The 26,566-nt window shown below is 37.0% G+C and overlaps 1 protein-coding gene and 1 long non-coding RNA gene across 41 annotated transcripts in view; one reads left to right on the forward strand and one right to left on the reverse strand.

The window, feature by feature from the left end:
* The window catches only part of FIP1L1 (factor interacting with PAPOLA and CPSF1), an 82,012-nt gene extending 59,577 nt beyond the window's left edge, over positions 1–22,435 (reverse strand). For 7 of the 40 annotated variants that reach the window (XM_055385824.2, XM_019025506.4, XM_019025505.4 and 4 more), the window contains exons 1-9: positions 22,046–22,435; positions 20,850–20,894; positions 20,703–20,742; positions 17,639–17,696; positions 16,112–16,215; positions 10,111–10,175; positions 9,357–9,464; positions 8,847–8,977; positions 170–279 (exon numbers count right to left, since the gene is read on the reverse strand). In XM_055385824.2, the coding sequence (XP_055241799.1) occupies positions 170–279; positions 8,847–8,977; positions 9,357–9,464; positions 10,111–10,175; positions 16,112–16,215; positions 17,639–17,696; positions 20,703–20,742; positions 20,850–20,894; positions 22,046–22,130 (746 nt within the window). In that variant the 5' untranslated portion in view covers positions 22,131–22,435. Of the gene's footprint in view, positions 1–169; positions 280–8,487; positions 8,557–8,846; positions 8,978–9,356; positions 9,465–10,110; positions 10,176–16,111; positions 16,216–17,638; positions 17,697–20,702; positions 20,743–20,849; positions 20,895–22,045 lie in introns of all 40 variants that reach the window. The other 33 variants (XM_019025502.4, XM_019025496.4, XM_063705293.1 and 30 more) reach the window with 13 other exon arrangements.
* Positions 22,302–26,566, forward strand: LOC129533310 (uncharacterized). Its single transcript, XR_008679451.2, has 3 exons — positions 22,302–22,410; positions 24,214–24,347; positions 25,347–26,566. It is a non-coding gene; the product is annotated as an uncharacterized lncRNA (long non-coding RNA).

Genomic DNA, 26,566 nt, shown 5'->3' on the forward strand with positions numbered 1-26,566 from the left:
TGGAAAAACATCAAGAAGTTTCTTGTGAAGAATTCATTTTGTACCAAAACAAAGTAAAATGTTCCAGTTTTTTGGTAAAACATTCAGAGCTTTTATACTTAATATAGGACAAATACAATGTAAAGATACCAATGTCGTACAGTAATTGAGTTATAACTATGTAACTAACCTGCTCGGTGGAAGCCCAGTCTTGAACAAAGAAGGAGGAGAAGTAAACTCAGCTTTTGTAGATGGAAGGGCAGTTTCTTTCTCTGAGTTTCCAGTTCTTCCCTGCTGTACCTTAAAAAAAAAAGGTTATTAGCTTGTTGAATTTAACAGAACACTCAAACATAATGGACTTTAGATGTTAAAATAAGTTTACAACTTTTAATTTGAAGTTAAACACTAAGAATGTTCCTTTGCTGAATATTTATTAAAATTAGCCTATTTTAGAACAGTATTAGGTGAAAGGCACCAAAGAGAGTATGGGATCAAAATGTTCCAACTACCAAAAAGTTCACATTAATAACACTTAGAAGCCGAATAAACTGTTAATTCTTTGGCACTTTCATAAATTCCTGCAGATCACTACAAATAGGTCCCAGATACTTGGTTATGACTTCATGTTTCGAATTGAAGAAAGACCTTGAAGAATTTTCCCGTTCTGTGTTCACCACCCTTATTCTAAGAAAACAATAGGTGACCATTTTAGCCATTCTGACCATTTTCTATTCAGACTGTGATTTCCTGTAACACAAATGTGAATAATCTGCTACTGTACATCCATACAATTTCTCCCATTTTCCCATCACCATTAAAAGTACCATCATCCTGACAGTTCAGTAGGCTTAAAAGCTTGAAGTCAATCATCTGTCTTAATACCTCTTCTCACTCTGTCGCCCAGGCTGGAGTACAGTGGTGCAATCACGGCTCACTGAAACCTCCACCTCCTGGGTTAAAGTGATTCTCTTGCCTCACAGCCCCCCGAGTAGTTGGGATTACAGGTGTGCACCACCATGCCTGGCTAAGTTTTGTATTTTTAGTAAAGACAGGATTTCACCATGTTGGCCCGGCTGGTCTCAAACTCCCGTCCCAAGTGATCTGCCCACCTCAGCCTCCCAAAGTGCTGGAATTACAGGTGTGAGCCACCACGCCGAGCCTTCTCCCTCTTAATATTAATTTTAAAACCATCTATCTACTTACTCCATAATTTCTCCAAGATTTGCCTAACCTTTCTGCTCTTATTATATCCTTTGATTGTGGCCCAGTCACATTCCTCTAGTCTGTTGAAATGACTTCTTTATGCTCTTCTGCTTTTATACTCACCTTTTTATCTTAAAATTATCATCAAACTATTCAATTTAAACAAATTCAAGTTTCCTTACACTTAAATAATATCACACCATATTTTATGTTCTACTTAAATTCTATTTAAATTCCCTGTTCCATTTAAATTCAGCATCACTCTCCTTTCCCATGAAGCAAAGGCCAAGAGAATCTCAAGACATTTTGACTGATATATTTGAACCACCAATTCAATTCCAAAATCATCTACCTCCCAACTAATCATTATGTGAGAAAAAGAAACTCTTTTACACTTGAGCCATTATAGTCAGATAGCTCCCTTATTAATAGTGTCCAACCCAATCCCTAATTGATACCCTCATATAATGAGGATCTTACATTTAGTTTATTTGAAAATGAGTTCTACTGCTTAAAAAAAATTTTAAATGCCCTGATTCTAATGAGATGATAAGAATCAGCACTAAGGCAATGGGAACAGAAAGAAATGGACTTGACAGATACCTGACAGGTAAAACTGACAGGATCTGGTGAGAGAATGTAAACATCATTTATGGAATATCTATTATGTACCAGAAGCTGATAGAAACACAACAGGATCCTGGACCTTAGGAAAAAACAAACACACCAACAATCAGAGCAATATAATAAATATTATGAAAAAAATCTAAAGGATAAAAGATGTTATAATAACACAAAAAGAAATGCATTGTTCTGCCTGGGGATGTCAAGGAATATTCAGAGTCGACACTATCGTCCCAGTTGCTCCCCTGACCACCAGTAATTTCTATGTAACTTCTTTCATGTCTAACAGGCATCTCAAAGTTACCATGGCCAAAACAAAACTACTAATTTCCCCTAATCTGATCCTCTACAAGTCTTCCCCATATAAATAAATGGCACCATCATCTACTGAGCTGCTCAAGGAAAAAAAGAACCATAGAAATTACCTAATACATATAAACACCCAATATGTCAACTTTACAATATATGCCAAATTCCAATCTGCGATCAGTAACCTTCCTGGAAAACACAGCTGGCAGTACTCTGAGGTTTGTCATTTGTCACACAGATATTCCAGACTATTTACAGATTGTTTGGTTTACACTGAGAGGTATCACTTCACTTATGTGTGGCAGAGAAATGAGATTTCAACAATTCCTTTTTGCATTTTTTATTATGAGCCTTTTTATCAACAGACAGAGACTACCTAATTTAGCCATGAGAAGAAAACAGCACAGACATCCTGCCTTCAGAGAAGATGCATGCCACTCCATTCATGAGTACCATTCTCCTGAGAGGGGATAAGAATAAAAACGGTGTTTTTGGACCACTTGGATTCAAGCTCTAGCCACACAGCTCACTCTCTGGTGATCACTGATCTCTCTAGCTAATTTTACTGAGTCTACCAGAAGAGGAATGAAGGAAAGTTACTCAACCACCCAAAAGAATCTCATTATGGCAATAGTGTGATTGCTTATAAGTTCCCATACAAAAAGGAATCCTTTGAAAGCACCTGGGATGATGTATTAGTGTCATAGGATTTTCTTCTTCCTGGTTTCTCTTTACAGGGAAAACAACATGAATTCAAAAGGATTCCAGTCTGAAGCACAATCACTTGCTTCCATAACAAAAATATTTCATCTTTTTCTGCACATCGGTTAAAAAGAAAAATAACTTTGAATGTCTTAGAACTCTCTAGCAGTAAAAACTGCAGAGTTCAAAATTTTCCTTTCATACTCCATAATTCTCCAAAAGTATTAAGTCTGTGTATGCTTCAATAATTTTGTTAAAAAAATGCTCAATCTGAAATCAACTGCATTGATCACTTGGCTTTGCACAACAGGGAGAAAATAAATGGTTCACTGGTTATTTATATAGAGAGACTAAGAAAGCCTATTAACTGCCACTAATTTTATGACAGGTTTTAATGTTTATGAAAGCATGATTTTTTAATTTTATGAGCACTGTCCATTTGAGGTTGTAAAAGAAAGCATAACATTCTAATTGTAGGCTGGGCGTGGTGGCTCACGCCTGTAATCCCAGCACTTTGGGAGGCCGAGGTGGGTGGATCACGAGGTCAGGAGTTCGAGACCAGCCTGGACAACATGGTGAAACCCCATCTCTACTAAAACTAAAAAAATTAGCCAGGTGTGGTGGCAGGTGCCTGTAATCCCAGCTACTCAGGAGGCTGAGGCAAGAGAATTGCTTGAACCCAGGAGGTGGAGGTTGCAGTGAGCCAAGATCGCGCCACTGCACTCTATCTAGCCTGGGTGACAGAGTAAGACTCCATCTTGGGGAAAAAAAAGATTCTAATTGTAGTTCATTTTATCTCAACATAGAAACATTTGTTTTTGAATCTTTTTCTCACCATGTAATTGTAATTATAAGAAGCCAATGTTTTATTTCCTTTGAAGTTCTGTTACATCCATGATTGCTTTGTATAGATAATTCCTTTAAAAGGTCTACTTAAAGTTAACATCTGAAATACAGTTATGGCCAGGTGCAGTGGCTCACGCCTGTAATCCCAACACTTTAGGAGGCCTAGGCGGGTGGATCACCTGAAGTCAGAAGTTAGAGACCAGCCTGGCCAACATGGCAAAACCCTGTCTCTACTAAAAATACAAAAAACATACAGATGTGGTGGTATACACCTGTAATCCCAGCTACTCGGGAGGCTGAGGCAGGAGAATCACTTGAACCCAGGAGGCGGAGGTTGCAGTGAGCCAAGATCACACCATTGCACTCCAGCATGGGCAACAAGAGTGAAATTCTGTCTCAAGAAAAAAAAAAAATCATAAAATACAGTTATGTCAATGAAGGCCTACTCAGGGTGATATCTATATCCACAAGATGAGTGCTCATTATTCTAATAGGATTTGTTGAGGTGCTTTTCAACCCTGTGATGCTGAGATATATAAATAAATCAAAAAATTAACGTAGATATACACATACACACACACGCACACACGCAAAATTCCATCACTTTATTACTATGTCTCATCCTAAAACAGTACCTGGCATGCAATAAGTACTCAATAAGTATTTGTTACTTGACTGTCTTTGGGAATCAACTTAAATGTCACTTCTTCAAACTCCAAAGAACATGTAGTTGATAACTATATTATCTTTAGCATGATTATTTAATTAAAACCTAAATTTTCCCATTAAGCACAATAAATGCCTAGACTATAGGCTCCATGTCTATTATGGTGACCTCCCCTTCCCCCCAAAGCCTAAGGTACTTCCTGGCACAGTCAATGTTCAATTAAAAACCGGGAAGGAGGAACCGGGAAGGATTGGGGAAAGAGACGTGGGAGAGACATTAAAAGAGAAAGACAGAGGTGGGGTCAGAGAAGATATTAGGAAAATGGCACAGATTTTTAAACACACAAAAATTGCCCATGTTTCCCAGCTTTTCTTTTTTCCTTAATTTCTTCATAATATCCTCATTCTATTAAACAATTCTGAAAATCCTCACTATTCTAGCAACCTTTCTAGTCAACTTGATTATCCATTTGCTTGTCTTCAGATGTTACACTCAAGATTACACACTCAAAATTTGTCTAACCAGTAACATAATGAGATTATTTCACATGACCTAATATCTTAAGAAATGACCATAAGACATTATGACTAATTTTCTAAAAACAAATTTATGTCAGATCTGACAAATCCAAACAAAACTTAAGTCTACAACCTTGAGAAGCTAAATACTCACCCAGATTATGCTACCACTGTACTAAAAGTGTGAAAAATATTTTTGAAATTTCCTTTGGCTGCCTATCACAGCTTCATTTGTAAAAGTTTAACTTTACAAACAATATCTTAAAAAAAAAAACCTTGTTAAGTAAACTAAGGTGCATCCAAATAATAAACTATGTAGCTATTTTAAATTATATTTATAAAAAAATTTAAGAACTTATGAAAACATTACATGTTAAAGTCAAAAAAAAAAGGAAAAACAGACAACCATAAATAAATTATCACAATTTTGTTTCAACCCATAAGAAAAAAACTGAGAAAGCAACAAAATTTAGAACTTTGAAATTAGATTAAAAAATAGTAACTGACTGAGCAGACCAAAGAAAACTGAATCCTAAGTCAGCAATGAGAAAGCAAAGACAATGATTATCATGTCAGGACCCTCAAAAATTCAGAAATTAAAAGCTCCAGCTACCAGAACATTTGCATCAGCCAAGTATATACGCTCTAGATAGAATACTGGAATACCTTATCTGAAAAAATCTGATTACCACAAAAAGAAAAACACCTAAAAATACTGACATCAGGGAATGTGAAAAAACAGCCCTCCAGTGAAGCCTGCAGTCAAGCAAGTTCTGTTCAGATGTACAGAGCTTCCAGTCAATTTTAGCAGCCCACCGTTACATGAGTGAATGGCCAACAATCAACAAACATTTCAGAAAAGTCTAAGTCAGAAGATAAAAATAACTAACTTAAATAATCAAGTTGAAAACAGACTATGCAGGAAAAGAAAAATCTAACAGAAACAAAACAGCCTATCATTAATATCCTTTGAGAGAGGAGGGAAAAAGATACTGCATTACTGTAGGCATGAATAATAAGATGCTACAACTAAATAATAAAGAAAAATTTTCTTGGAAATTAACAACAGAAATGAAAACTAAGTACAATAACATTATAAGAATAAAAAATTCTCCCAGATAATGGAAAAGATGAAAAAGAGAAAAACAATAAAAAAAATTAGAAGACCATTCGAAGATATCCAATATTATCTAGAATAGAAAAGAAAGCAGAGAAAAAAGTAAAAGAAGAAAGTATTCCATAAGTGAAGGATATGTGCTTCCAAATTGAGAAGGTGCAACTGAATGCTTGGCACAATGGATGAAAACAGACCAAGACACATAACTGTAAAATTTCAGAAAACTGGTGACAAAGCTCATACATTCACAGCCGGGGGGGGAAGATCTATGCATATGTGCACAAATGAATAAAAAAATATTTTAAGAAAATGTTGTAGTCAACGTTTTCTCATACATACATGTTATCTATTCCCACTAGTCACTTCTCTCTTGCCACTCACTCTAATTAAATAATTACACAATTGTTTTTGTACCCAATTGAGTGGCTTTATTTTTATACCTATTAAATTTTTTCTTTTATTTTGCTTTTTAAAAAAACTTTATTCATATTGAAGTACATAAAAGGCTGTTACCTCAAGAATGTCAAAACACTGTTAAGTGTTGAAGCTGTATGATAAGCACCTAAGGATTCATGTGTACTATTCTACTTGTTACTGGGTTTGCAAATTGTTTAATGAAAAGTAAATAAAGTTATCTTAAAGAGGCTGATGGGCTGTCTCACACTTAAGGATGAAAAAATTCTATTTACAGCGGATATGAAAATAAATTTTAATTCTTAAATCCACTCCTTTGCCCATTCATCCTCATAAGTGAGTTCAGGCCCTAGTTCATTTTAGTCCTATAGTATGGCAACAGCTCCCTATCTGTTTCACACCCCTTTCATTCTACAGCCCATCCTGCTGCCAGTTCCTTTTCTAAATACCAGATCTGCACTTCATTCTACTGCTCAGGAACTTTCAAACAGCTTCCTACTGGCTACACAAATGTTTGCAGGTTAGTTTAAAATCAATGTCCTGCTCATCATGGCCCTATTTCCACCATTTCCTACGGACCACAATATACATAAAGAAAAAATGTTTGCCACACATATTCTTAATACACACCCTATTCCCAAATCAGTATTTCTACCAAACATATTAGTATTTAAACACACTATCAAGGCAAGAAAACCACGAAGACTGTACCCATCCAATTAAAATCTTTCATTCAGAATCCAATCAGAATGGAACACTCTATGACCTCCTCTCACATAACCAAAAGAAACTTCAAAATAAATTTTTCAGTACACAGTATGTATATAAAATACACATTCATAACGGCTACCTTCAATGAGACTGACCCCTAGGAGTTTCTTTTTATTCTCTTTTTAAGTCTACTACAAAAAATAAAGTATACAGAAGCTAACAGTTTATGATGGCAGTTCTCATTTCTATTAAAAGAAAATAAAATGCACTGCTGCTAATGAACTAGTTCATTAAGACAACTTTTCTACCCATTGCAGTCAAGTTTAATATATTCAATGCCTATATAGACAATATAACCCAGAAAAAACTGATGACCCTTAAAAACACAACAGACATCATCACATACTTTCAAAATATTTGCAAAAGAAGAACCAAATACTTACGCAAAGTAGGATGTAAATTAAAATAAAATTATCTATATAGAACTGTGTACAGTAGAGTGGTTGTATCTGCAGACATAGCACATACACTGCATAAGGCAGTATTCTGGTGGACAGGGCTGCAAACCCAAAAGGGGAGCAGTGGTCTCTTTCCAGTCCACTAAAGTTCCCTGAGTATACAACCCAATCTAAAAGCCACTCCCAATCTTCATCCCAGTGTCATTCAATACAAGAGTCAACTATTAAGGTAAAGAAAAAAGAGTACACAATCAGTTTTCCATAAAAGAACTATGACAATGTAGTACTATTCTTTGGACTGGGTCTGTGATCATACCACGGAATGGAGAAGCCAGAAATCAGACTTGTTATACAAGTTGTAGTATCAACCTCAAAGTCTCTCACATAAACCTACTCCTTTTAAGAACCAATTTTTAAAATCAATGGCAGTATCTCATTATGTTGAGTTCTTAAAGCCTCTCAGAGAATGCCTAAGATTTTTGAAGATATCTTGAGCTATCAGGGCATTACACCAATGATATCAGTGTTATAAGTGTCATAGAGATAAACAGTATGCCACCTTCCTTACCATTTTTTTAAAGAGAGCAAAAAAGTTTCCAATTCTGTTGATAAAGATTAGAGTATTATCTACAATGAGAGCGTAATCTGTTGCCACTAACTTTTCTATCCTACAAACACGTATTACGACTCAAAATGAAATCACAACATATAGCAAACAATAGTTTTACTTGGCATTTGTTAGTATAATAGGCTATAAATTCACATGCTTGCAAAAGTGGAGATAAAACAACAATCAGCAAATTTGTAAGTCACCAGGAAGCTGAAGGTTTGGAAAAAAGGTAGCTATTTCCACTTTAATCTTGTCCCTTGAGTAGTGGCATGGGAGCAGACTCAAGAACAAAAAATGAGAGCAACCAAGGATAATTTACTAAAATTCACCTTAAAAAGATTGAATCTGCCATCTTGGATCTCTGCACCTGGTGTAACTTCCATAGTACAGTCTTCGGCCTAAGTTAAATAACATATTCCCCATTAAGATACCACATAATATTTAATTAATAGGCCATATAAAGACAAACTAGCTGTGGCTAGTCTGTGATTTGAAGGTAAGAACATCAGATAATCATTAAATACGAAACTCTAAAAGGGAGGGAAGGGAAAAACAAACATGGTAAACAAAATGGAATTTTTAAACTATCATATAGCATTTAATCACTTTTATAGGGAAGCGATTTATTTGGGGAGTAAAAGTGGGACGGTAGACAAGCCAAGGGTATTCCGGAGTATTTATTAATTACCGTAATTTTATTTGTAGTAGAGGTTACTGGTATAACTTCAAGTCCCATTCGTATCCTCTTTTGTTTTTCACAGTAAGCTTTCCAGGTATCTTCATTAAACCCATAATTAAAATAATCAGAAAGATCAGCACCTAAAGATAAAACACAACTTTAGTGTACAAATATTTCAGCTCTATTTTTATGCAGCATCAAAAATATACTAAACTATAAAAATATAAATTTAGAGTTCTATCAGTTATCACTCTATCATTTATGGTGGCAAAAAGACTATAACATTTTTGATCAAATTATTCCCTTTACAAACACCATTATAATAAACAATAAGTCTACATTTTAAGTAATACAAGGCCACCAGTAAGATTTAATAGTCCAAGTCATTATTACTCATGATTTGCTTAAGACAATTAAAATTATAATGAAAAAATAAAATTCTAAATTGATGTTCAAAAAAATTTTCTGATGACTTCACACTGAAAATATTGAAATTAATATAATCCACAATAATCTTACCAGGTTTACGCCATGGTTTATCTTCAAAAGAATCCAAATCTACCTCTAAGAGTGGAACTCCATTAATGCTTCCAGGTGCATCAAGGTCTACTCCTTTGACTTTTGTCCCTGTTTTATAAAATTACAAAATGAAGGAGCTACACTTGCAAGAAGCTGGGCGATACCATAGACAAACAGAAAATATAAACACCTTTCTACTATTCCTGGCACACATACACACACAAACAGAAAACCAACATCTTTTTACTATTCCTGGCAAAAAACCTGGCAAGGGTTCCAAACAAAGCAGAGCCTAAAATACGTGCTACTGGACTCTTTCCAGAAAAACTTTACCAGTCTCTGTGATGTACGGTCAAAAATTACTCTTTAAAAAGATCTATTATCACCTTGGCCGGGCGCAGTGGCTCACACATGGAATCCCAACACTCTGGGAGGCCAAGGCAGGTAGATCACTTAAGCTCGAAAGTTCAAGACCAGCCTGAACAACATGGTGAGACTGGTCTCTACATAAAAATACAAAAATTGGCCAAGCATGGTGGTGCACGCCCACAGTCCCAGCTACTTGAGAAGGTGAAGTGGGAGGATGGTTTGAGCCCAGGAGACAGAGGTTGTAGCGAACTAAGATTGCGCCACTGTACTCCAGCCTGGGTGACAGAGCCAGACTTTGTCCCCGACTAAAAAAAAAAGCTATTAAGACCTATTTAAGATATGTGCCTTATTTCCCTATTGATGCAACAGAAAATACAAATTTTACCTGTAGTTCCATAAACTCTTCCCCCTGTCTTGATGTTAAGATTTACAGGTGCTGTACCATAACTCCTAAAAACAAACAAACAAAAAAAACCAGAAATTATCCTGAAAAGCTTAAACAAAACAGTAATATATTCCATTTGTACAAACAAATTATACAATCACATAGTAAAATGGATAGTGTGACACACATTTTATTTCTATCTTTATTTTTTAAATTTTGTATAGATGAGATCTCATACCATGTTGTCCAGGCTGGTCTCGAACTCCAGAGCTCAAGCAATCCTCCCACCTTGGCCTCCCAAAATGCTGAGATTACAAGAGTGAGCCACCGTGCCCAGCTAACACACATTTTAAAAAACATTTTAAACTGATTTTTAAAGTCACTTGCTCAATAAAAGGCAAAAACAGTAAAAAAAAAAAAAAAAAAAAAAAGCCTGACTTGTTTCCATTTCAAAAACCTTTCTGCCAATAACTCAACATTCTACTGTAACAAACTTCACAAGAAATAAGGCTAAGAAGGGAAAAATAGTTTACACCCCTTGTCTTCATTTCCTTGCCTCCCAGTTATTAAATATACAGCACTCTTAAGCATAAGTAAAATTCCTCCAACTTGTTGTCAAATCTAGTGGCCTTTCAGTTCTTCCTGCATTTGATATTGTTAATAAATCCTTTTTCAACTATTCATGGAGTACTCAGTCCATAACAGAAATTTATTGACAAGAAATTCAAAAATAAGTCTAGCATGAAAGCAGAACAGTGTTTGCCGGTGGTGGGTGGTTAATGACCAAGAGGCAAAATGAGAGAAACTTCTAGGATGCCAATTATGTTTCATATCTTGATCTGGCTGTAGTTACATGAATGTATATATTTGAAAAAATATTAAGCTGCACCTTTTTAGATGTAATATAATACACAGTGATAAAGAAAAAAATATCTGAAGTTGGACCAACCCACATTCAAATGTTTTGTCAATTGCTAGTTGTGTAATCTTGGCCAAAACACCTAAGACTTGTACACAATTATTTGAATAATTCATTGCATTTTTACTTATATAAATGAGCCTTGTATACATTTTCTGTAATATGGGGTTACAGACAGTTCTTTACTTTTTTATATAATGGATTCTTATATATGAGTAGTATTATCAAATATACTAATTAAAAGAGACTTTTCTGTTACTAGGGAAGTTAGAAGAAAACGGGAATGGGCAAAGAAGGACCAACTCCCACTGAACAAAAACGTATCAGTAAGACGGCCGGGCACGGCGGCTCACGCCTGTAATCCAAGCACTTTGGGAGGCCGAGGCGGGTGGATCACGAGGTCAGGAGATCAAGACCATCCTGGCTAACACCATGAAACCCCGTCTCCACTAAAAAATAGAAAAAATTAGCCAGGCATGGGGGTGGGCGCCTGTAATCCCAGCTACTCAGGAGGCTGAGGCATGAGAATGGCGTGAACCCAGGAGGCGGAGCTTGCAGTGAGATCGTGCCACTGCACTCCAGCCTGGGCGAAAGAGCGAGACTCTATCTCAAAAAAAAAAAAAGATATCAGTAAGACCTCAAGTCACAGATGTTTTCAATGATATATTTCTCACATTATATTCATGTTATATATTTGGTTCTTTTCTCTCAGAACTTCAGCCATCTGGACTTCAGATTCACTGCTTTGGGTCTAATAATAATTACTTCCATCTTTTGTCTCTGATGTACTACATTTAAGACTTAGGTTTAGTTACATTTGCACTGTCATTTTTCTTTTCTACTTAAAAAAGAAAAATGTAAATTCAATAAAATGTTTAATTGTATCAAATAACTGTAGCTCCACAGCTAGAAATGCAAAAATTACAAAGTGGACCAAATATTACTGTCAAGCAGTACTATCGTCACCAACTTGAAATAATCATTTTATAGACTGATTAATTCATGTATTGCTTACTGAGCACCAAACCATGTCAAGTATGGTTCTAGGCTGAGGAAAAAGTATGAGGAGCTGGACAATTACGGTTCCTGCCTTCACGATGTTTACATTTTAACAATCCAAATTCAGAAAAAGTGACTTAGCGGTATCTACATATGATGTACATGATTTTTCTACAAAAATCAAGGATTTTCTCTAAACTGTTCTCTTACAGGACCGTATAGAATAAAACAGTATTTTTATAAAAGGTTTAGCCGCAAGTGTTCAATAAATGAGCTTCTTCGCTTTCCACCCAGCTACTTTCTATTCCCCATTCTGCCTTTTAAAACATCATTTTTCTTTTTTAAGCCACAAGCCTTTGTAGAGAAGCCTGTGTAGAAAAGCTTAGTGGTATGAAAAATTGCAGAGGCAAATTTGATATAATGTCCAATAGATCCCTGTGAAGTCTCAGACCACTCTAAATGCTAGATCCTATCCTTGGATTTTCTATAGGAACTTCAAAATAAACATGTCAAATGAATCTATTTTGTGGGAGGTGGGAGCAGTAGCACCCACCTGTACCCAATTAACTGCTCTAGAAATCTTTAAGTCACTGAGCCCTTTATCTCCTCCTCCATCCACAACCAACCAGTTACCCATGTTATTTGTTTCTATTTATTCTTTGAGACAGGATCTTACTATATTGCCTAGGCTGGCCTGAAACTCCAAGGCTCAAGCAATCCTCCCACCTCAGCCTCCCAAGTCCATGGGACTACAGATGTATACCACATGCCTGACTATATTTCTGTTTCTCTAATACTTAAATGTACTATTTTCCCATTCATCTCTCTACTACTGCTGCCTTAGTCTAGATTATCATCTCACCTGGACAACTACTTCACATCTATTAGTCAATGTCTCTCCATCTAACCCATCTCAACTACTGATGCTAGAGTTATCTTTTCAAATGATATGACCTGTCTAAAAACCTAATTAGGGGTGTCTAAGGGAGAGAATACAGTCATGAGTCCTTAGTTTCTGTTTCTGGTTAGGCCAGTAAAGCCCCTTTATCACCCCTCTTTTCCACTTATCACTGGAGACAGAAACTAAAAACCATGGCTTTGGGCAGCTAAAAGCCTAAAACAAAGCAAAACAGAGCAACAACAGCAATAAAATAAGGTGCATTGGACAAGCTTGCAAGGTCTACAAAGACATAGCAAAAGCATCCTAACTCCTTCCATAAGTGATTTCAACCATCTCTTTTTGTCTACCTTATCCTCCAGCCATGTACTTCCTCCAAGGCATGCATCTAATACATTTATTGTTAGGCAGTGTCCTCCGCCTAAAAACCACTGTCTCCCATCTCAAAAATTATTCAAACAAGTTCAAATGTTACCTCTGGGAATCTTCTCTTCAACACCTGTAGGCTTTTAGCAACTCTCCTCTCAAACCTTTCGAATCACTTTGTACATGTTTCTATTCTAGCACTTATGTTGCACTGAAAATATTTACTTACATGTCTGGCATCCTCACTACCTCTGGAAAATAATAACTTCCTATATTCTCATCAATTAATACATTCACAGATAAAAAATTGCTGCTTTCATGGAACTTTATCTAATTCGTTAACTCCATGAAATTTCATGGTGATTTTACCAAGGGTTCTTCTGTAGCATGGTAAATGTAAAAAAAAATAATAATAATGGAATGATCACAGATGGTTTGATAAAGGCACATTATCTTTGCTACTTAACACAGTGCCAGATAAATTATGTCTTTAAAAATTATTTATTGAGTACATAAATGGATCAATCGCACAGAGACAGGTAACAAACTACTTTCCAAGATAAATTATTCCTACTTTAAGAGTTGCTTTTCTTCATACCTTACTTACATATAAAATGAACTTGTAACAAAGGTATGTTACCCCCCCCAAAAAAAAAAGCTATTTTGTATTTCCTAACAATTTACAATAAATCAATTCAGTCCTTGGACACAGTTTGTTCTTTAAATTTGCTTCTGAAAACGCTGTGCATAAGTAAATGTTTATCAAATTTCATTTTCTCACTGACTTTGTTTTCAAGGGATATACCTTGAAATATAGAGGTTAAACAACTTTACGCTCTTCACAAATGCCTGTACTTTACTTTCGAAATGCATAAAATGAATAAAAAATAAGTCAACTGATAAATGGGTAAACGCATAGAGGGATATGAGTTGAAGCAAACAAAGCAAAATGTAGATTGTATAATCTAGGTGATGGGTAAATGAGCATTCACATGTCAATTCCTTCAACTTTTGTGAGCATTTGAAAATTTTCATAATCAAATGTCTAAGGGGAAAAAACCCTCAGAGACAACTGTAACTAAATAACATTCAGTTTATTTAGTCAATAACCATTTACTGCACACTTAACTATATTTAAGGCAATGTGAGGAAGAGAAAACTTCATAAATCACAGTTTCTTGTTTTTTTGAAGAGTTTTGAATACAATGGTTTCTACTCTATAGAAATCTAAAGTGTCTAAAGGTAATAAATATGTATAAACATAATTACAATGCATAAAACTGAAAATTGCTGTAAGAAATAAAGTTTAGTAAGGTACTATGGAAATCCACGTATATTTAATATTTGAGTGCAATTTCTACCAAAAAAAGGTCCCATCCATAATCCAAAAAAAAGTCACTTGCTTCAAGTTGTTCTATAACTTGCAAATACAAATAATTTTACATAACATTTAATGAACATGCAATTATTACAATTTTATATGTGTTCCTTTTGCATCATGCAGATAGTAAAGGCCTACTAGTACTACAGTATAAGCCCAACTTTCTCATTAATTATTTACTTTCCCAAATGAGAATGAGGAGCACATTTAGAATATCCACCCCTAACATGAAAAATGAGCCTCTCTCCTCTGTTCCCTAAAAAGGTGCTAGGATTTTAAAATTACATGGGTAGTCATTATTATAATACAAAACTGACTATGACAATAACTGAATTGGCTTTAAGCTTCCTGAAATGACTTCTGAAAACAAATGACTCTACTAATAAAATATTTAACAATATTTTTGTATATACTGGTTGATTCCAGATGAGGTTGCTTAATGAACTATAGTGAAATTAATGTATTTTGTGTTTCCAATGCATAAGCTATAATAACCACATTATACAGCCAATTTGAAAAACAAAACACATTGACTCTTATTCTCCTATCGTAACTAAATAACAATTTGTACTTCAATGTATTTCCCTTCCAATCTTTCTGTAAGATTCTTTATGCGCTCAATGAGTCAATGACAGTCCATTTACTTGGTCCAGTTTATAGAATACAAAATTGGAGACAAACATTGGCCTAAAAGGCCTAAGGGAGAATTAGAAACCTGAAAACACTATTAAGAACAAAAAGAAATACTTTTGATATTGTTTTTATTAGACAAAAAAATTAAAAACCTAAACTCAGGTCTGGATAAGTAATAAAGTGAAATAATAATAAGTACAGATACAAATTACAATTTAAGGATTTCTAATTCTAATCAAAGAATTTATAGTACTTTTTTTTTTTCTTTTTCTCGAGACAGAGTCTCACTCTGTTACCCAGGCTGGAGTACAGTGGCTCGATCTGGGCTCACCGCAACCTCCGCCTCCCAGGTTCAAGTGATTCTCCTGCCTTAGTCTCTGGAGTAGCTGGGATTACAGGTGCCCACCACCATGCCTGGCTAATTTTTGTATTTTTAGTAGAGATAAGGTTTCACCATGCTGGTCAGGCTGGTCTTGAACTCCTGACCTCAGGTGATTCACCCGCCTCGGCCTCCCAAAGTCCTGGGATTACAGGCATGAACCTCTATGCCTGGCCTAGCACTCAATTCTTTTATAAAAACACTTTAAATTCAGCATCAAAAACTGCTGCTTCTATGTACCTTCGCCTAATCAATTAACTGTATTTTAGCAAAGAAGTATCTTCATGATGAAACTTTAAAAAGTTCTTTTATGTTAAAATAGAAAAATGTAAAAACAATGGACTCAACCACTGAGAGTTTGATATAGGCACACTCTCCTTACTATATAGCATTTACACAATTGTTACTTACTAAAAAATAACTTACCCATACTGTGGTGCTCCCGTTTTAATGTCTCCTATAGTGACATGAACATCATCTTCATCATCATCGCTGTCACTATCACTATCATCTTCGGTCTCAGTCACTTTCTACATGAACATAAACAAATTATAAAATACATTCAGTAATCCATTTCAACATCTAATACTAATAACTAAAAAAAGTAACCACCCTGTTTTTTTTTTTTTTCTTCTTTCTTGAGACAGAGTCTCACTTTGTCGCCCCGGCTTGAGTGCAGTGGCATGATCTCAGCTCACTGCAACCTCCGCCTCCCAGGTTCAAGCAATTCTCCGGCCTCAGCCTCTAGAGTAGCTAGGATTACAGGTGCCCACCACCATGCCCAACTAATTTTTGTATTTTTAGCAGAGACAGGGTTTCACCATGTTGGCCAGGCTGGCCTCGAACTCCTGACCTCAGGTGATCCACCCACCTTGGCCTCCCAAAGTGCTGGAATTACAGGCGTGAGCCACCATGCCCGGCCCCACTCTGTATTTTTTTGAGATACAATTTTAAAGTTACAAGCTTATAATGCTGCCACCTATTTCAACTCATAATTTTGATGTTCTACATGATAAAAAGGATAAGACTATGAATAAAGAAATGAAATCTTTTTGGCATCATCTCCTTGTGGTAAACAACACCTCATTTTTTTTTAACTATCATATCTGCCCCTCTTGCAAAAAGGATCTAAAGCAACTTACTAAGACACCTACAAGATAAAATTGTAAAAAATAAGTATTTGAGAAGTCTTGGCAAAAAAGAATCTAAGAGGAAAACAATTTTAAGATTCACAGTGTCACAAATACAATGTACCAAATCAATTAAAGAGTTAAAAAAAAAAACCCTAAAGCATAAGAAGTACCAAATAGTTAAGTAGAAGCTCAGTTATTCTTGGTATTCTTGTATACCTAGAAGAGGCCCTACATGCAAATTCTATATTTGTGAAGATTTTACTTTGACTCTTAAAGGCTATTTTGTGCTTAATCACATCATAGTAAATAAGTAGATCACATACGCAAAATACTTTTTTGTATACAACTCCAAACTTCCAGAACAATAACTTCCTTCTTTTTATAGGATTAAAATGCACAAATATTCATAGGACCAATGATATGTTCACCTCACAAAGTATCAATGGCATGCAGGCATGCAGTCAGGGACTGTCACATACGTTAAAAAATCATAACAGTGAAAGGCTGTGGGCTCAAAACTTGCTCTGAAAACCAGGCTCACTATATTCAGTAGATTTATAACCATTCAATTCCTTGAAAGCAATAAACATCAAGCCTTTGCACATACTATTTTCCTCTGAAGTCTTTCTACTATTTCTTTTCCTCATTTTAATTCCTATATATGTTTTTGATGGCACCAGATGAAGTAGGAGACGTAAGAAAGGGCCAGATAACACCTGATACTGAAGGTAATGTAAAATGCCAGCTTGCTTTCTATGTAAACTGTGAAGCTATTGATAAAGATTTGTATCAGTAACTGGATTTCAAAGCCTTATGTTACCGGTTTTGGTACACCATTTTCAGCAGTTTCATCTTCAATTCCAGATGGAGGATTAGCACTACAAACAACAAAAGTAAGTATACATGTCAGGCATTACTTTTCGGAAGTACAGATAGATTACATTAGTATTTCTAAGCTTCAATAAAGCTCCTAAAATTATTGTCTCCACTGGAGACAGTAATGGTAAAATCTGATGTCTTATTCCGTTATTTCTAGTAACTTGCATAAGGCAAGTACTCAACATTGTAAGTAGAATGCAAATGCCAGGCTGGGTGTGGAGGCTCATGCCTGTAATCCCAGCACTTTGAGAGGCTGAGGTGGGTGGATCACGAGGTCAGGAATTCAAGACCAGCCTGGCCAAGATGGTAAAACCCCGTCTCTACTAAAAATACAAAAAAAAAAAAATTAGCCAGGCATGGTGGCGAGCACCTGTAATCCCAGCTACAAGGAAGGCTGAAGCAGACAACTGCTTGAACCCAGGAGGTAGAGATTGCAGTGAGGCTGCAGTGATCATGCCACTGCACTCTAGCCTGGGCGACAGCGTGAGACGCTGTCTCAAAAAAAAAAAAAAAAAAAGAATGCAAATGCCTTCACAGTTTATTAATGATTTATAATTTGATGGTGGGCTATAATTCAAGCTTTTTACACATTTTAAAAATATATGACAAACTTAATCAATTTTAATTAACCTAAATCAATTTGATCTTTAGTGGCATTTTATAGCACAATCACCAAATAAAGCAAAATGAAAGATAAAAAGTCAAAACATAACTGTTATATTTTCATTGTTCTGCTGCTTGCTTCAAGAAAACAAATATGCAGCTGTAATTGTTCAGTACATTTACCTCCTGCTGAAATAAGCTTCTACGTAGCCAGAAGCAAGTCCCATTTGCTTTCTATGTCACAAAACAGTATCCCTTCTTTAGTCAAAACTTGGACAGATATAACACAATTGGAGACTGCAATGCAATGTTTAAGAAAAACAGAGGCTTCAGCAATGAGCCAGTCAGTAGGAAACGGGCAAATTCTAACAGCAGGAACTTAGGTAGAGCAATGCAATGATGTACCAAGCCAGATAGCAGTAGGTTTGGCAGAGTACCTTTCTTCAATAGGCCTACTCTTTTAGAAGTTTTAATTTTCTATCACCATTAAAATGTTAGAAACATGATAAAATTTTAAGCTTTTTCTAGAAAAATAACACTGTAGAGGAAGTTGTTTTTTCCCCCATAGGATGAAATCAACTCAACGGCTCCCCAAATGAAGTTGCAGAAAGGAATATAAAGCTATGTTGACAGTGACACTCAGGGAAGGTAGAAGGTTCCCTCCAATAAATTTTAGCAAGTTGTGTATTGCGGAATTAAAATTAAACAATGTTTGATTAGAAAGTAAGCTTTTAAAATTGTAACCAATAAAAATAAAAATTAATGGGATAAAGATTATCATATAGAAAAGTATATTTGATTGTAAAACTATAGCTGTAATTAATTTCTTGACCAACTGAAGGAATGGGTACAAAGAAATATTCAATCACTTTCATAACATAAATTAAAACTAATCTCAACTTTGTGGTTGAGATCAGAATTAGGAACTGAGTTGAATACATAAATTTTAAAATGAAATAACATTTCAGATAATATACCAATGAGTGAAAAGACTATAGGGGATTTTTTGGGTAAGGAAGCTGAACTGTAGTTTCAGCTCCTCCTAAGCTATTTCTACTTCCATTTCTCACTTTTTCCCTCTATCCATTTTTTGTTGTAACAGCTTTGAGATGCAATTCACATATTACACAATCTACCCATTCAAACAGGACAACTGAGTTTTAATATGGTCACATAGTCCAACCATCAGAACTATCTAATTCCAGAATGTATGCATCACTCCCAAAAGGAACTTTGTATACATTAGCAATCACTCACCCAACTCTTAGTAACCACTAATCTGTCTCTACGGACTGACTTCTTTGGCTTCCACATTTGTAAGGTTCATCCGTGTTGTAACATCTACCAGTACTTCATTTTATTGTCCTTGCCAAATAATATTCCACTGTATGGATATAACACATTTAATCTATCCATTCATCAGCTGATGCAGCTGTGAGGTTTTCTTTTTCCACTTTCTATTAAGAATAATGCTGCTATGAATATTCAAGTACAAGTTTTTGTGTGAATGTTTTCATTCCTCTAAGGTGGAGGACTCACATGGTAACTCCATGTTTCACCATTTGAGAAAATGGCCAGGCTGTTCTTCAAAGCAGCTGCACCATTTTACAATCCCACCAGAAGTGTATGAGGGTTTTATTTCCCCATATCCTCACTAACACCTGTTTTATCTTTTCGATTGCAGCTTACTCGGTATGAAGTTGTATATCTTCCACTTTTTAAACCCAAATATTCTTTAAAATCTTCTAACTACCTCCCCCTCCATTACAGACACTAATGCATGTGGTCAGGGTAAAGCCGACATCTCCATGTACTTCTTTGCATGGATTGCTTTTTGAAATCTGGGGTAAAATTCTGACTCCCTGTATATGTTCTATAAATGAATACTTACATCTTTCTTACAATCTAACAAAGAAATCAACCTTATAACAAATCAGCTAATTACATTTTGAATGCAAACAATACATAGCATTGAAATTACAACCAAACTGCCATTATATCATCAAAAATGTTAATAAACTGGAAAAGGAGTAGTAGTTTGGAGTGTTCCTGATTTACTTAAAAACATTTTCAATTAAGTTAAAATATTTTTATCAGTAGCTTAATGATTATACTGTATACTTCACTACTGAATTCACTTAAGAGTAACAAGTTACTTAACAGTGTAAAATCAGTCCAATCCTAAGTTCAAAAACTTTGTCCTTTAAACTACCAACAAATAGAATTGGCATAAGATTAGGTCTTGAAACTGGAATAATCCTTAAAGGATTCAATGTCCTCCAAAATGTTGTAAGACAGTGTTGCAATGAAGCCAATGATTGTAAGAAAATAATTTTGACAACTGACAGAACCATTGTATCACACAACCTGTGCAATAGGCAACAACAGAAAATTTCACTAACCTGGCATTTTCTTCTTCTGGCCTTTCAACTTCATTTTCATCTACCAAGTAAAATAAACAAATAAATAAATAAGCAAACAAAGTAAAGAAACCACTCTTAAAGAAACTAGTATTATGAAAATCTGAAGTGATCATCACAAGCACTAACCTAGGTCCTTTGCCAAATCACTGTGCACATGCACGTCCCATGGGCCTATAAGCACATCCAAAGTTAGATCACCTTATAATTACTTAACAAGATACGTATTTTATGGAAAAAAAAATCAGACTTTACTGCTATAAAAATAAGCTTAAATTTAAGAGGTACTGAAGATTTCCAGATCTTTGTAAAAGAAATCCTACACATTCACATTTCAAAGAGTAGTAACTAATGCTAAATCTTGCCACCAAACGATTTTTTTTTACAAGTTTATCAAACTCACATCATCAAGGACCTGCATGGTGCCCAAAGTGCACTTTTACTATTCTATTCTAAAGACAATCAAGAATATATGTTTTAGGCAAGGAACAAACATTAACTTTCAAATCTGGTGTTAACAAGCAAGAAGGGATTGTGACTTAAAGTTAAAAACCAGATGTCAAACAAGTACCCTTCTAGAGAGAAGTACATGATGCATTAAATTTATTTTGAGAAAAACAAATACATGAGATGACACTGAAAACTATAAGCCGAAGGGTCATGAGATACCTCCATGATGTAGGTTAAACGGCAGTCTCTTAAAAAAGAATAACTTCACCTTAATACAGGAGACATTCAGAGTTTTCTTTATGGGCCATCTTTCTCTCTCTCTCTCTCTTAATTAATTATTTTTAAAGCACGACTTTCAGACAAGGAGGTACCCTTGCAGGTGCATTCCATACAAACTGACCATCAAGAAACAAGACGTTAGTTGTACAGCATTAACTTTATTTAGCTATTATTACAGAATGACTGTTTCTGAAAGAAGGGACAGGAAGGGCACCCTAAGGCCACAGGGCAAAAACAGACACAAAAAACCACCACCTCAGAATCGACAGAAAAAAACAAGGATAAAGAGCGCAGCAGCTAGGCGATCGAGACGCCTCGGGGAAAGCACAGCGAAGCCGGGGGCCAGGACCGGTCACAGCCCCCCAGCCCGGCCCGGCCGCCACAGGGGTGGATGCGCATGGTGGGCGTGGGCCAGGCGGGAGACCGCCGCGGGGACTGGGGGCACGCGCACGCCGCGCTCGGCCTAAGTCAGGCCGGACAGGGCTCCCAACCAGAGGCCCGAAGCGGCGGCGCGAGAGGCCAGGGACGCCGGCCGTTTGAGGGCCAAAAGGGGAGGCCTGAGAGAACCCGAGAGACAGAGACAGGAAGTTTCGTACCGCCATAGAGCCACTCTTCCTCCTCATCCCCTCCGGTCCCGCCGCTCAGCTCCGACACTAGGCGCTCGACCTCGCCGGCCGACATGGCCGCCCCGAGCGCAACTTAAACGCGGCGATCAACAGCCCCCTCCAACCCCTTCCCCAGCCTCGCAGCCCCGAGGCGCGAGAAGGGCGCGAACCCGCCGGCGAACGAACGAAGAAAGCTCGAGACTCAAATCCCAGGAAGGCGACGGCAGCGGCGGCAAAGATGAAGCCTCCAGCGCAGGTCCGTCTGCGCATGCGCAGGAGACCCAAGCGGCGCGGCGCGTATAGGTAGCTTCGCTTCCGCGGCGGCCACCTGGGCCTGGTTGCGCCTGCGCGCTGAGGTGGGCCCCGCCCCTCTAGGATCCCGGTTTGCTATTTTGCGTGGCTTCCTCCCGTGGCGTCCTGAGTCAGCCAGGGTTCCCCGCCCCCACCCTTCTTTTTAATAACCCGTATTGCCATTGCTGGCGAGTACACCATTGTTCCCTTCTACTCTTCGTGCTCTTTCTTCTCAACTTTTTATTTGTTTTTTAATCTTCAGAAAGGCCTTCTTTTATTCTTTAATCAGCCTTGATACAGAATCATTACCTGTCACTCCCTTTCCTCACTGAATAGAGAAGAAATCACAATCAGTACTATTTCTCGAAAAATTAATTTTCACAGCCAACAAAAGAAAAACTAATAGATGAAGAATGCACCCTCCTTGTTAAAAACCGTAAATTACTGTCAAGGTCAAAGACCGCCTCATTCCCCTACCCTTCTCTCCAGAGGTAGCCCTTGCTACAGATGCATATCCTGTTTGGAGTTCATCATTCCGAAATTTCCTATACACTTAACTTCGTGTGTTGTGCTGTTTTGGTGGGAGAACCTGAGATTGACCAGTCTTAAATAGTACAGTATAGTATAGTATCATCCTGCGACTTCCTTTTTTTTCTTTTTTTTTTTAGTATCCGTGTCTTGGAGCTCTTTTTCATTTTAGTATGAATCAAACTATGTCTATTTTAAGTGCTTCATAAAATTGCATAGTATGGCTATCACAGAGTGAATATGGCTATTTCTCCATTGATGCACACCCAGATTGCTTTCGACTTTACACTTTTAACTACAACAAAAAATGACAATGAAGATCCACATGGCTCCTTGCAGATTTGTCTGTTTCTCGAAGATAGATCATAAAGTATGTACAGTTTTTATTTTAATAGGTAAACCAAATGTTCAGGCCGCTTCTGAAAGCACATCTTCCAGTGAAAAGATGACATACCATGGTTCAAACTGGAGTTCTAGGTTTTTTGTTTGTTTGTTTGTTTATTTATTTGAGGCGGAGTCTCACTGTTGCCCAGCTGGAGTACAGTGGTGCGATCTCTGCTCACTGCAACCTCCACCTCCTGGGCTCAAGCGATTCTTCTGCCTCAGCCTCCCAAGTAGCTGGGATTACAGGCATACACCACCATGCCCAGCCAATTTTTGTGTTTATAGTAGAGAGGGGGTTTCACCATTTTGGCCAGGCTGGTTTTGAACACCTGACCTCAGGTGATCTGCCCACCTTGGTCTCCCAAAGTGCTGGGCTTACAGGCATGAGCCACCATGCCCGGCCTGTTTTTTTGTTTTGTTTTGTTTTGTTTAAAAAACAGTCTTACTCTGTAACCCAGGCTGAAATGCAGTGGCAGGGTCACTGTTCACTGCAGTCTCTACCTCCCAGACTCAAACAGTCCTCCCACTTCAGCCTCCTGAGTACCTGGGACTACAGACAAACAGGTGCCACCACACCTGGCTAATTTTTTATTTTTTGTAGAGACAGTGTCTCATCATGTTGCCTAGGCTGGTCTGGAACTCGTGGTCTCTAGCAATCCTTCCACCTAGGCCTCCCAAAGTGCTGGGATTACATGTATGAGCCACCAGGCCTGGCCTCAGTTCTTCATTATACCTAGCAGGTTGTATAGTCAGGCAATCAACCTTTCTATGCTTCAGTTTTCTCATCTATAAAATGGAAAGGCCAAGTTAGATGATCTCTGAGGTCTCTTTCATTTATAAAGTTTACAAACAGGGCATTCGCTTGTCAACAGAGAGAAATCCATTTTAATTGAACAACTAAATGAGTTTTCTTGCTCCTTGATGAATAAATACTGTTTTATCATTTATTTATTTAGCAATTACAGAATATCTGCTCTGTTTAAGAACTTGGAAAATGAAGACACGAGTGAAACAGTCCCAGCCCTTAAAGAACTCTGAAGTTATTGAGAAAGACAGAGGGGCAGTAAACAACTCTCCTACAAGAGAAGAGGTGAATGTGTTGTAATAGAAGCACAAATGAAGGGTTTACGCCCAACCAATATCTCACATTATTTAAACAAACCATGTGGTTTTAATCTTTCTTACCTTTGAACACACTTCTACCAGCTATTCCCAGCTCCCTTATCTTTTTATGATAATCTCTTGCATCCTTCTAAACTCTCTGGGGGTATAATCACCTTTGTGAAATCTTTCCTGAATCCCATTTTATCTCTTCCCATTTGTTTTGCCAGGAACTCTTCCAGCTATGTAGATTCAACAGTGAATAAAACAAAGTTCTTTCTTTTGTGGGGCTTTGATTCTAATAAGAGAGTCAGATAATAAACATATGAACGTATGATATGTCATGATGATAAGAATTGTGAAAAGAGTAAGCAATATAAAATGAAGTGATGGGGTGCAATTTTATATGGAGTGGTCAGGGAAAGCTACTCTGATGAAGTGATATAAGAGACTTGAATGGAGACAGGAGGTGAGCCCCGTGGATTTCGGGGTGACAGACTATCAAACAGAGGAATAAGAAGTGCAAAGGCCCTGAGGTAGAAGCATACTTGGCATGTTCAAGAAACTCAAAATGTAGCTAAAGTACAGCGAGTGAGAGAGAATGCAGATGAGGTCAGACGTATTTGGGGAGTGAGTGGGACAGAGCAACTCACTCCTTCTAGACACCATGCTGCTTCTATGCCATGTGCCTATCACACTGTATAGTAATTATTTGACTGTATTTCTGTTTGCCTCAGGCTCTTCGCTAGACCAAGTCCACCTCCAAACAGGGCATCCCATAGCCATCACTTCAATTCCTAGTATAGTGCTTAACGCTGAGTAAATCTTCTTGGTCACTGTTGAAAGTAATAGAATGAAGTCTTATAGACTGTTTGTGAGTATCGTAAGGCAGTCACTCACAGTCCTGTCTATTGATCGTTCTATTTATTTAATTGGTTTCATGAGAAAACCAATTGCCTTTTGTTAAGGGATCTTTTTCTGTTTTCAGCTGCCTTTCAAGGCATTGCTTAAACATAACTGAAGAAATGATGAACAATACTAGAAAAGCTTTTGTGGTCGAGGTAGCATTTGAGCTAAGCTTTGAAAATGAAGATTTCCACAAGCAAAGAAGCACATCAATCACTAATAACTACTCTGAAAGACCTCTTCCTCCTTGCTTCTAAGCTGAGTTTCTTGCCTGAATATGCTTTCTTAGTTAAAGGTATCTTTCTCTCCCTGCTCACCAGGGGAGACATCAAAGGTAGGTAGTTTGAAGATATTATATATTCCTCCTTCCATTTCTTATATTATGAACTTATCAAACTACAATGCTCCATATATTCTATTTGTTTTCCGTTTTATTGTTGTTTTGTGGTCTGTTGGTTTCTGGCAAAAAAAAAATTAAAAGATAAGTTTTAATATACTTATCTCTGAGAAGTACTGAGAATGTTTAGTAGATGATGATGAATTAAATGATGACAAGAATTGGAGATCAAATAAAAATGCCTTGCTCACTATCCAGTATATATAGCAAGTACACATAAATGTGTTTGGCATGCATATGATGTTTATGCCCAACTGTGCTCTTTGCTGTCACATAAATTTCAATGTTCTTAAATTCTCAATGTTCTTAAGTTTTCTCAGCAGTAAATTGATACATTAAAATAACATTTGTACCAATATTGGGGAAGAATAACAAAGCTAAATTGAGGTTTCAAATGTCAAAGCATCTAGCCTGGCACGGTGGCTCACGCCTGTAATCCCAGCACTTTGGGAGGCCGAGGCAGGCGGATCACCTGAGGTCAGGAGTTCAAGACCAGCCTGCTCAACATAGTGAAACATTGTTTCTACTAAAAACACAAAAATTAGCTGGGCATTGTGGCACGCACCTGTGATTCCAACTACTCAGGAGGCTGAGGCAGAAGAATCGCTTGAACCCAGGAGGAGGAGGTTGTAGTGAGCCAAGATCACGTCACTGCACTCCAGCCTGGGCGACAGAGCAAGACTCCGTCTCAAAAAAAAAAAAAAAAAAAAAAAGTCAAAGCATTTGACAAGTTATTGACAAGCAGGTAACGTGTTGTTTAGGCCTTTTCTTCTTTGAACAAGCAAAGTAATTGTACGTGTGTAGAGCTTTCCTTCCTCTTTATGTACTTCCATGATAAATTAAACCCCAATTAGCCATCTTCCTCTACATCCTGACATCTTTTAACAATAAACTTTACCTAGTCC

This window comes from Gorilla gorilla, chromosome 3, assembly GCF_029281585.2.
Source record: "Gorilla gorilla gorilla isolate KB3781 chromosome 3, NHGRI_mGorGor1-v2.1_pri, whole genome shotgun sequence".
Taxonomy (NCBI): Eukaryota; Metazoa; Chordata; class Mammalia; order Primates; family Hominidae; genus Gorilla; species Gorilla gorilla.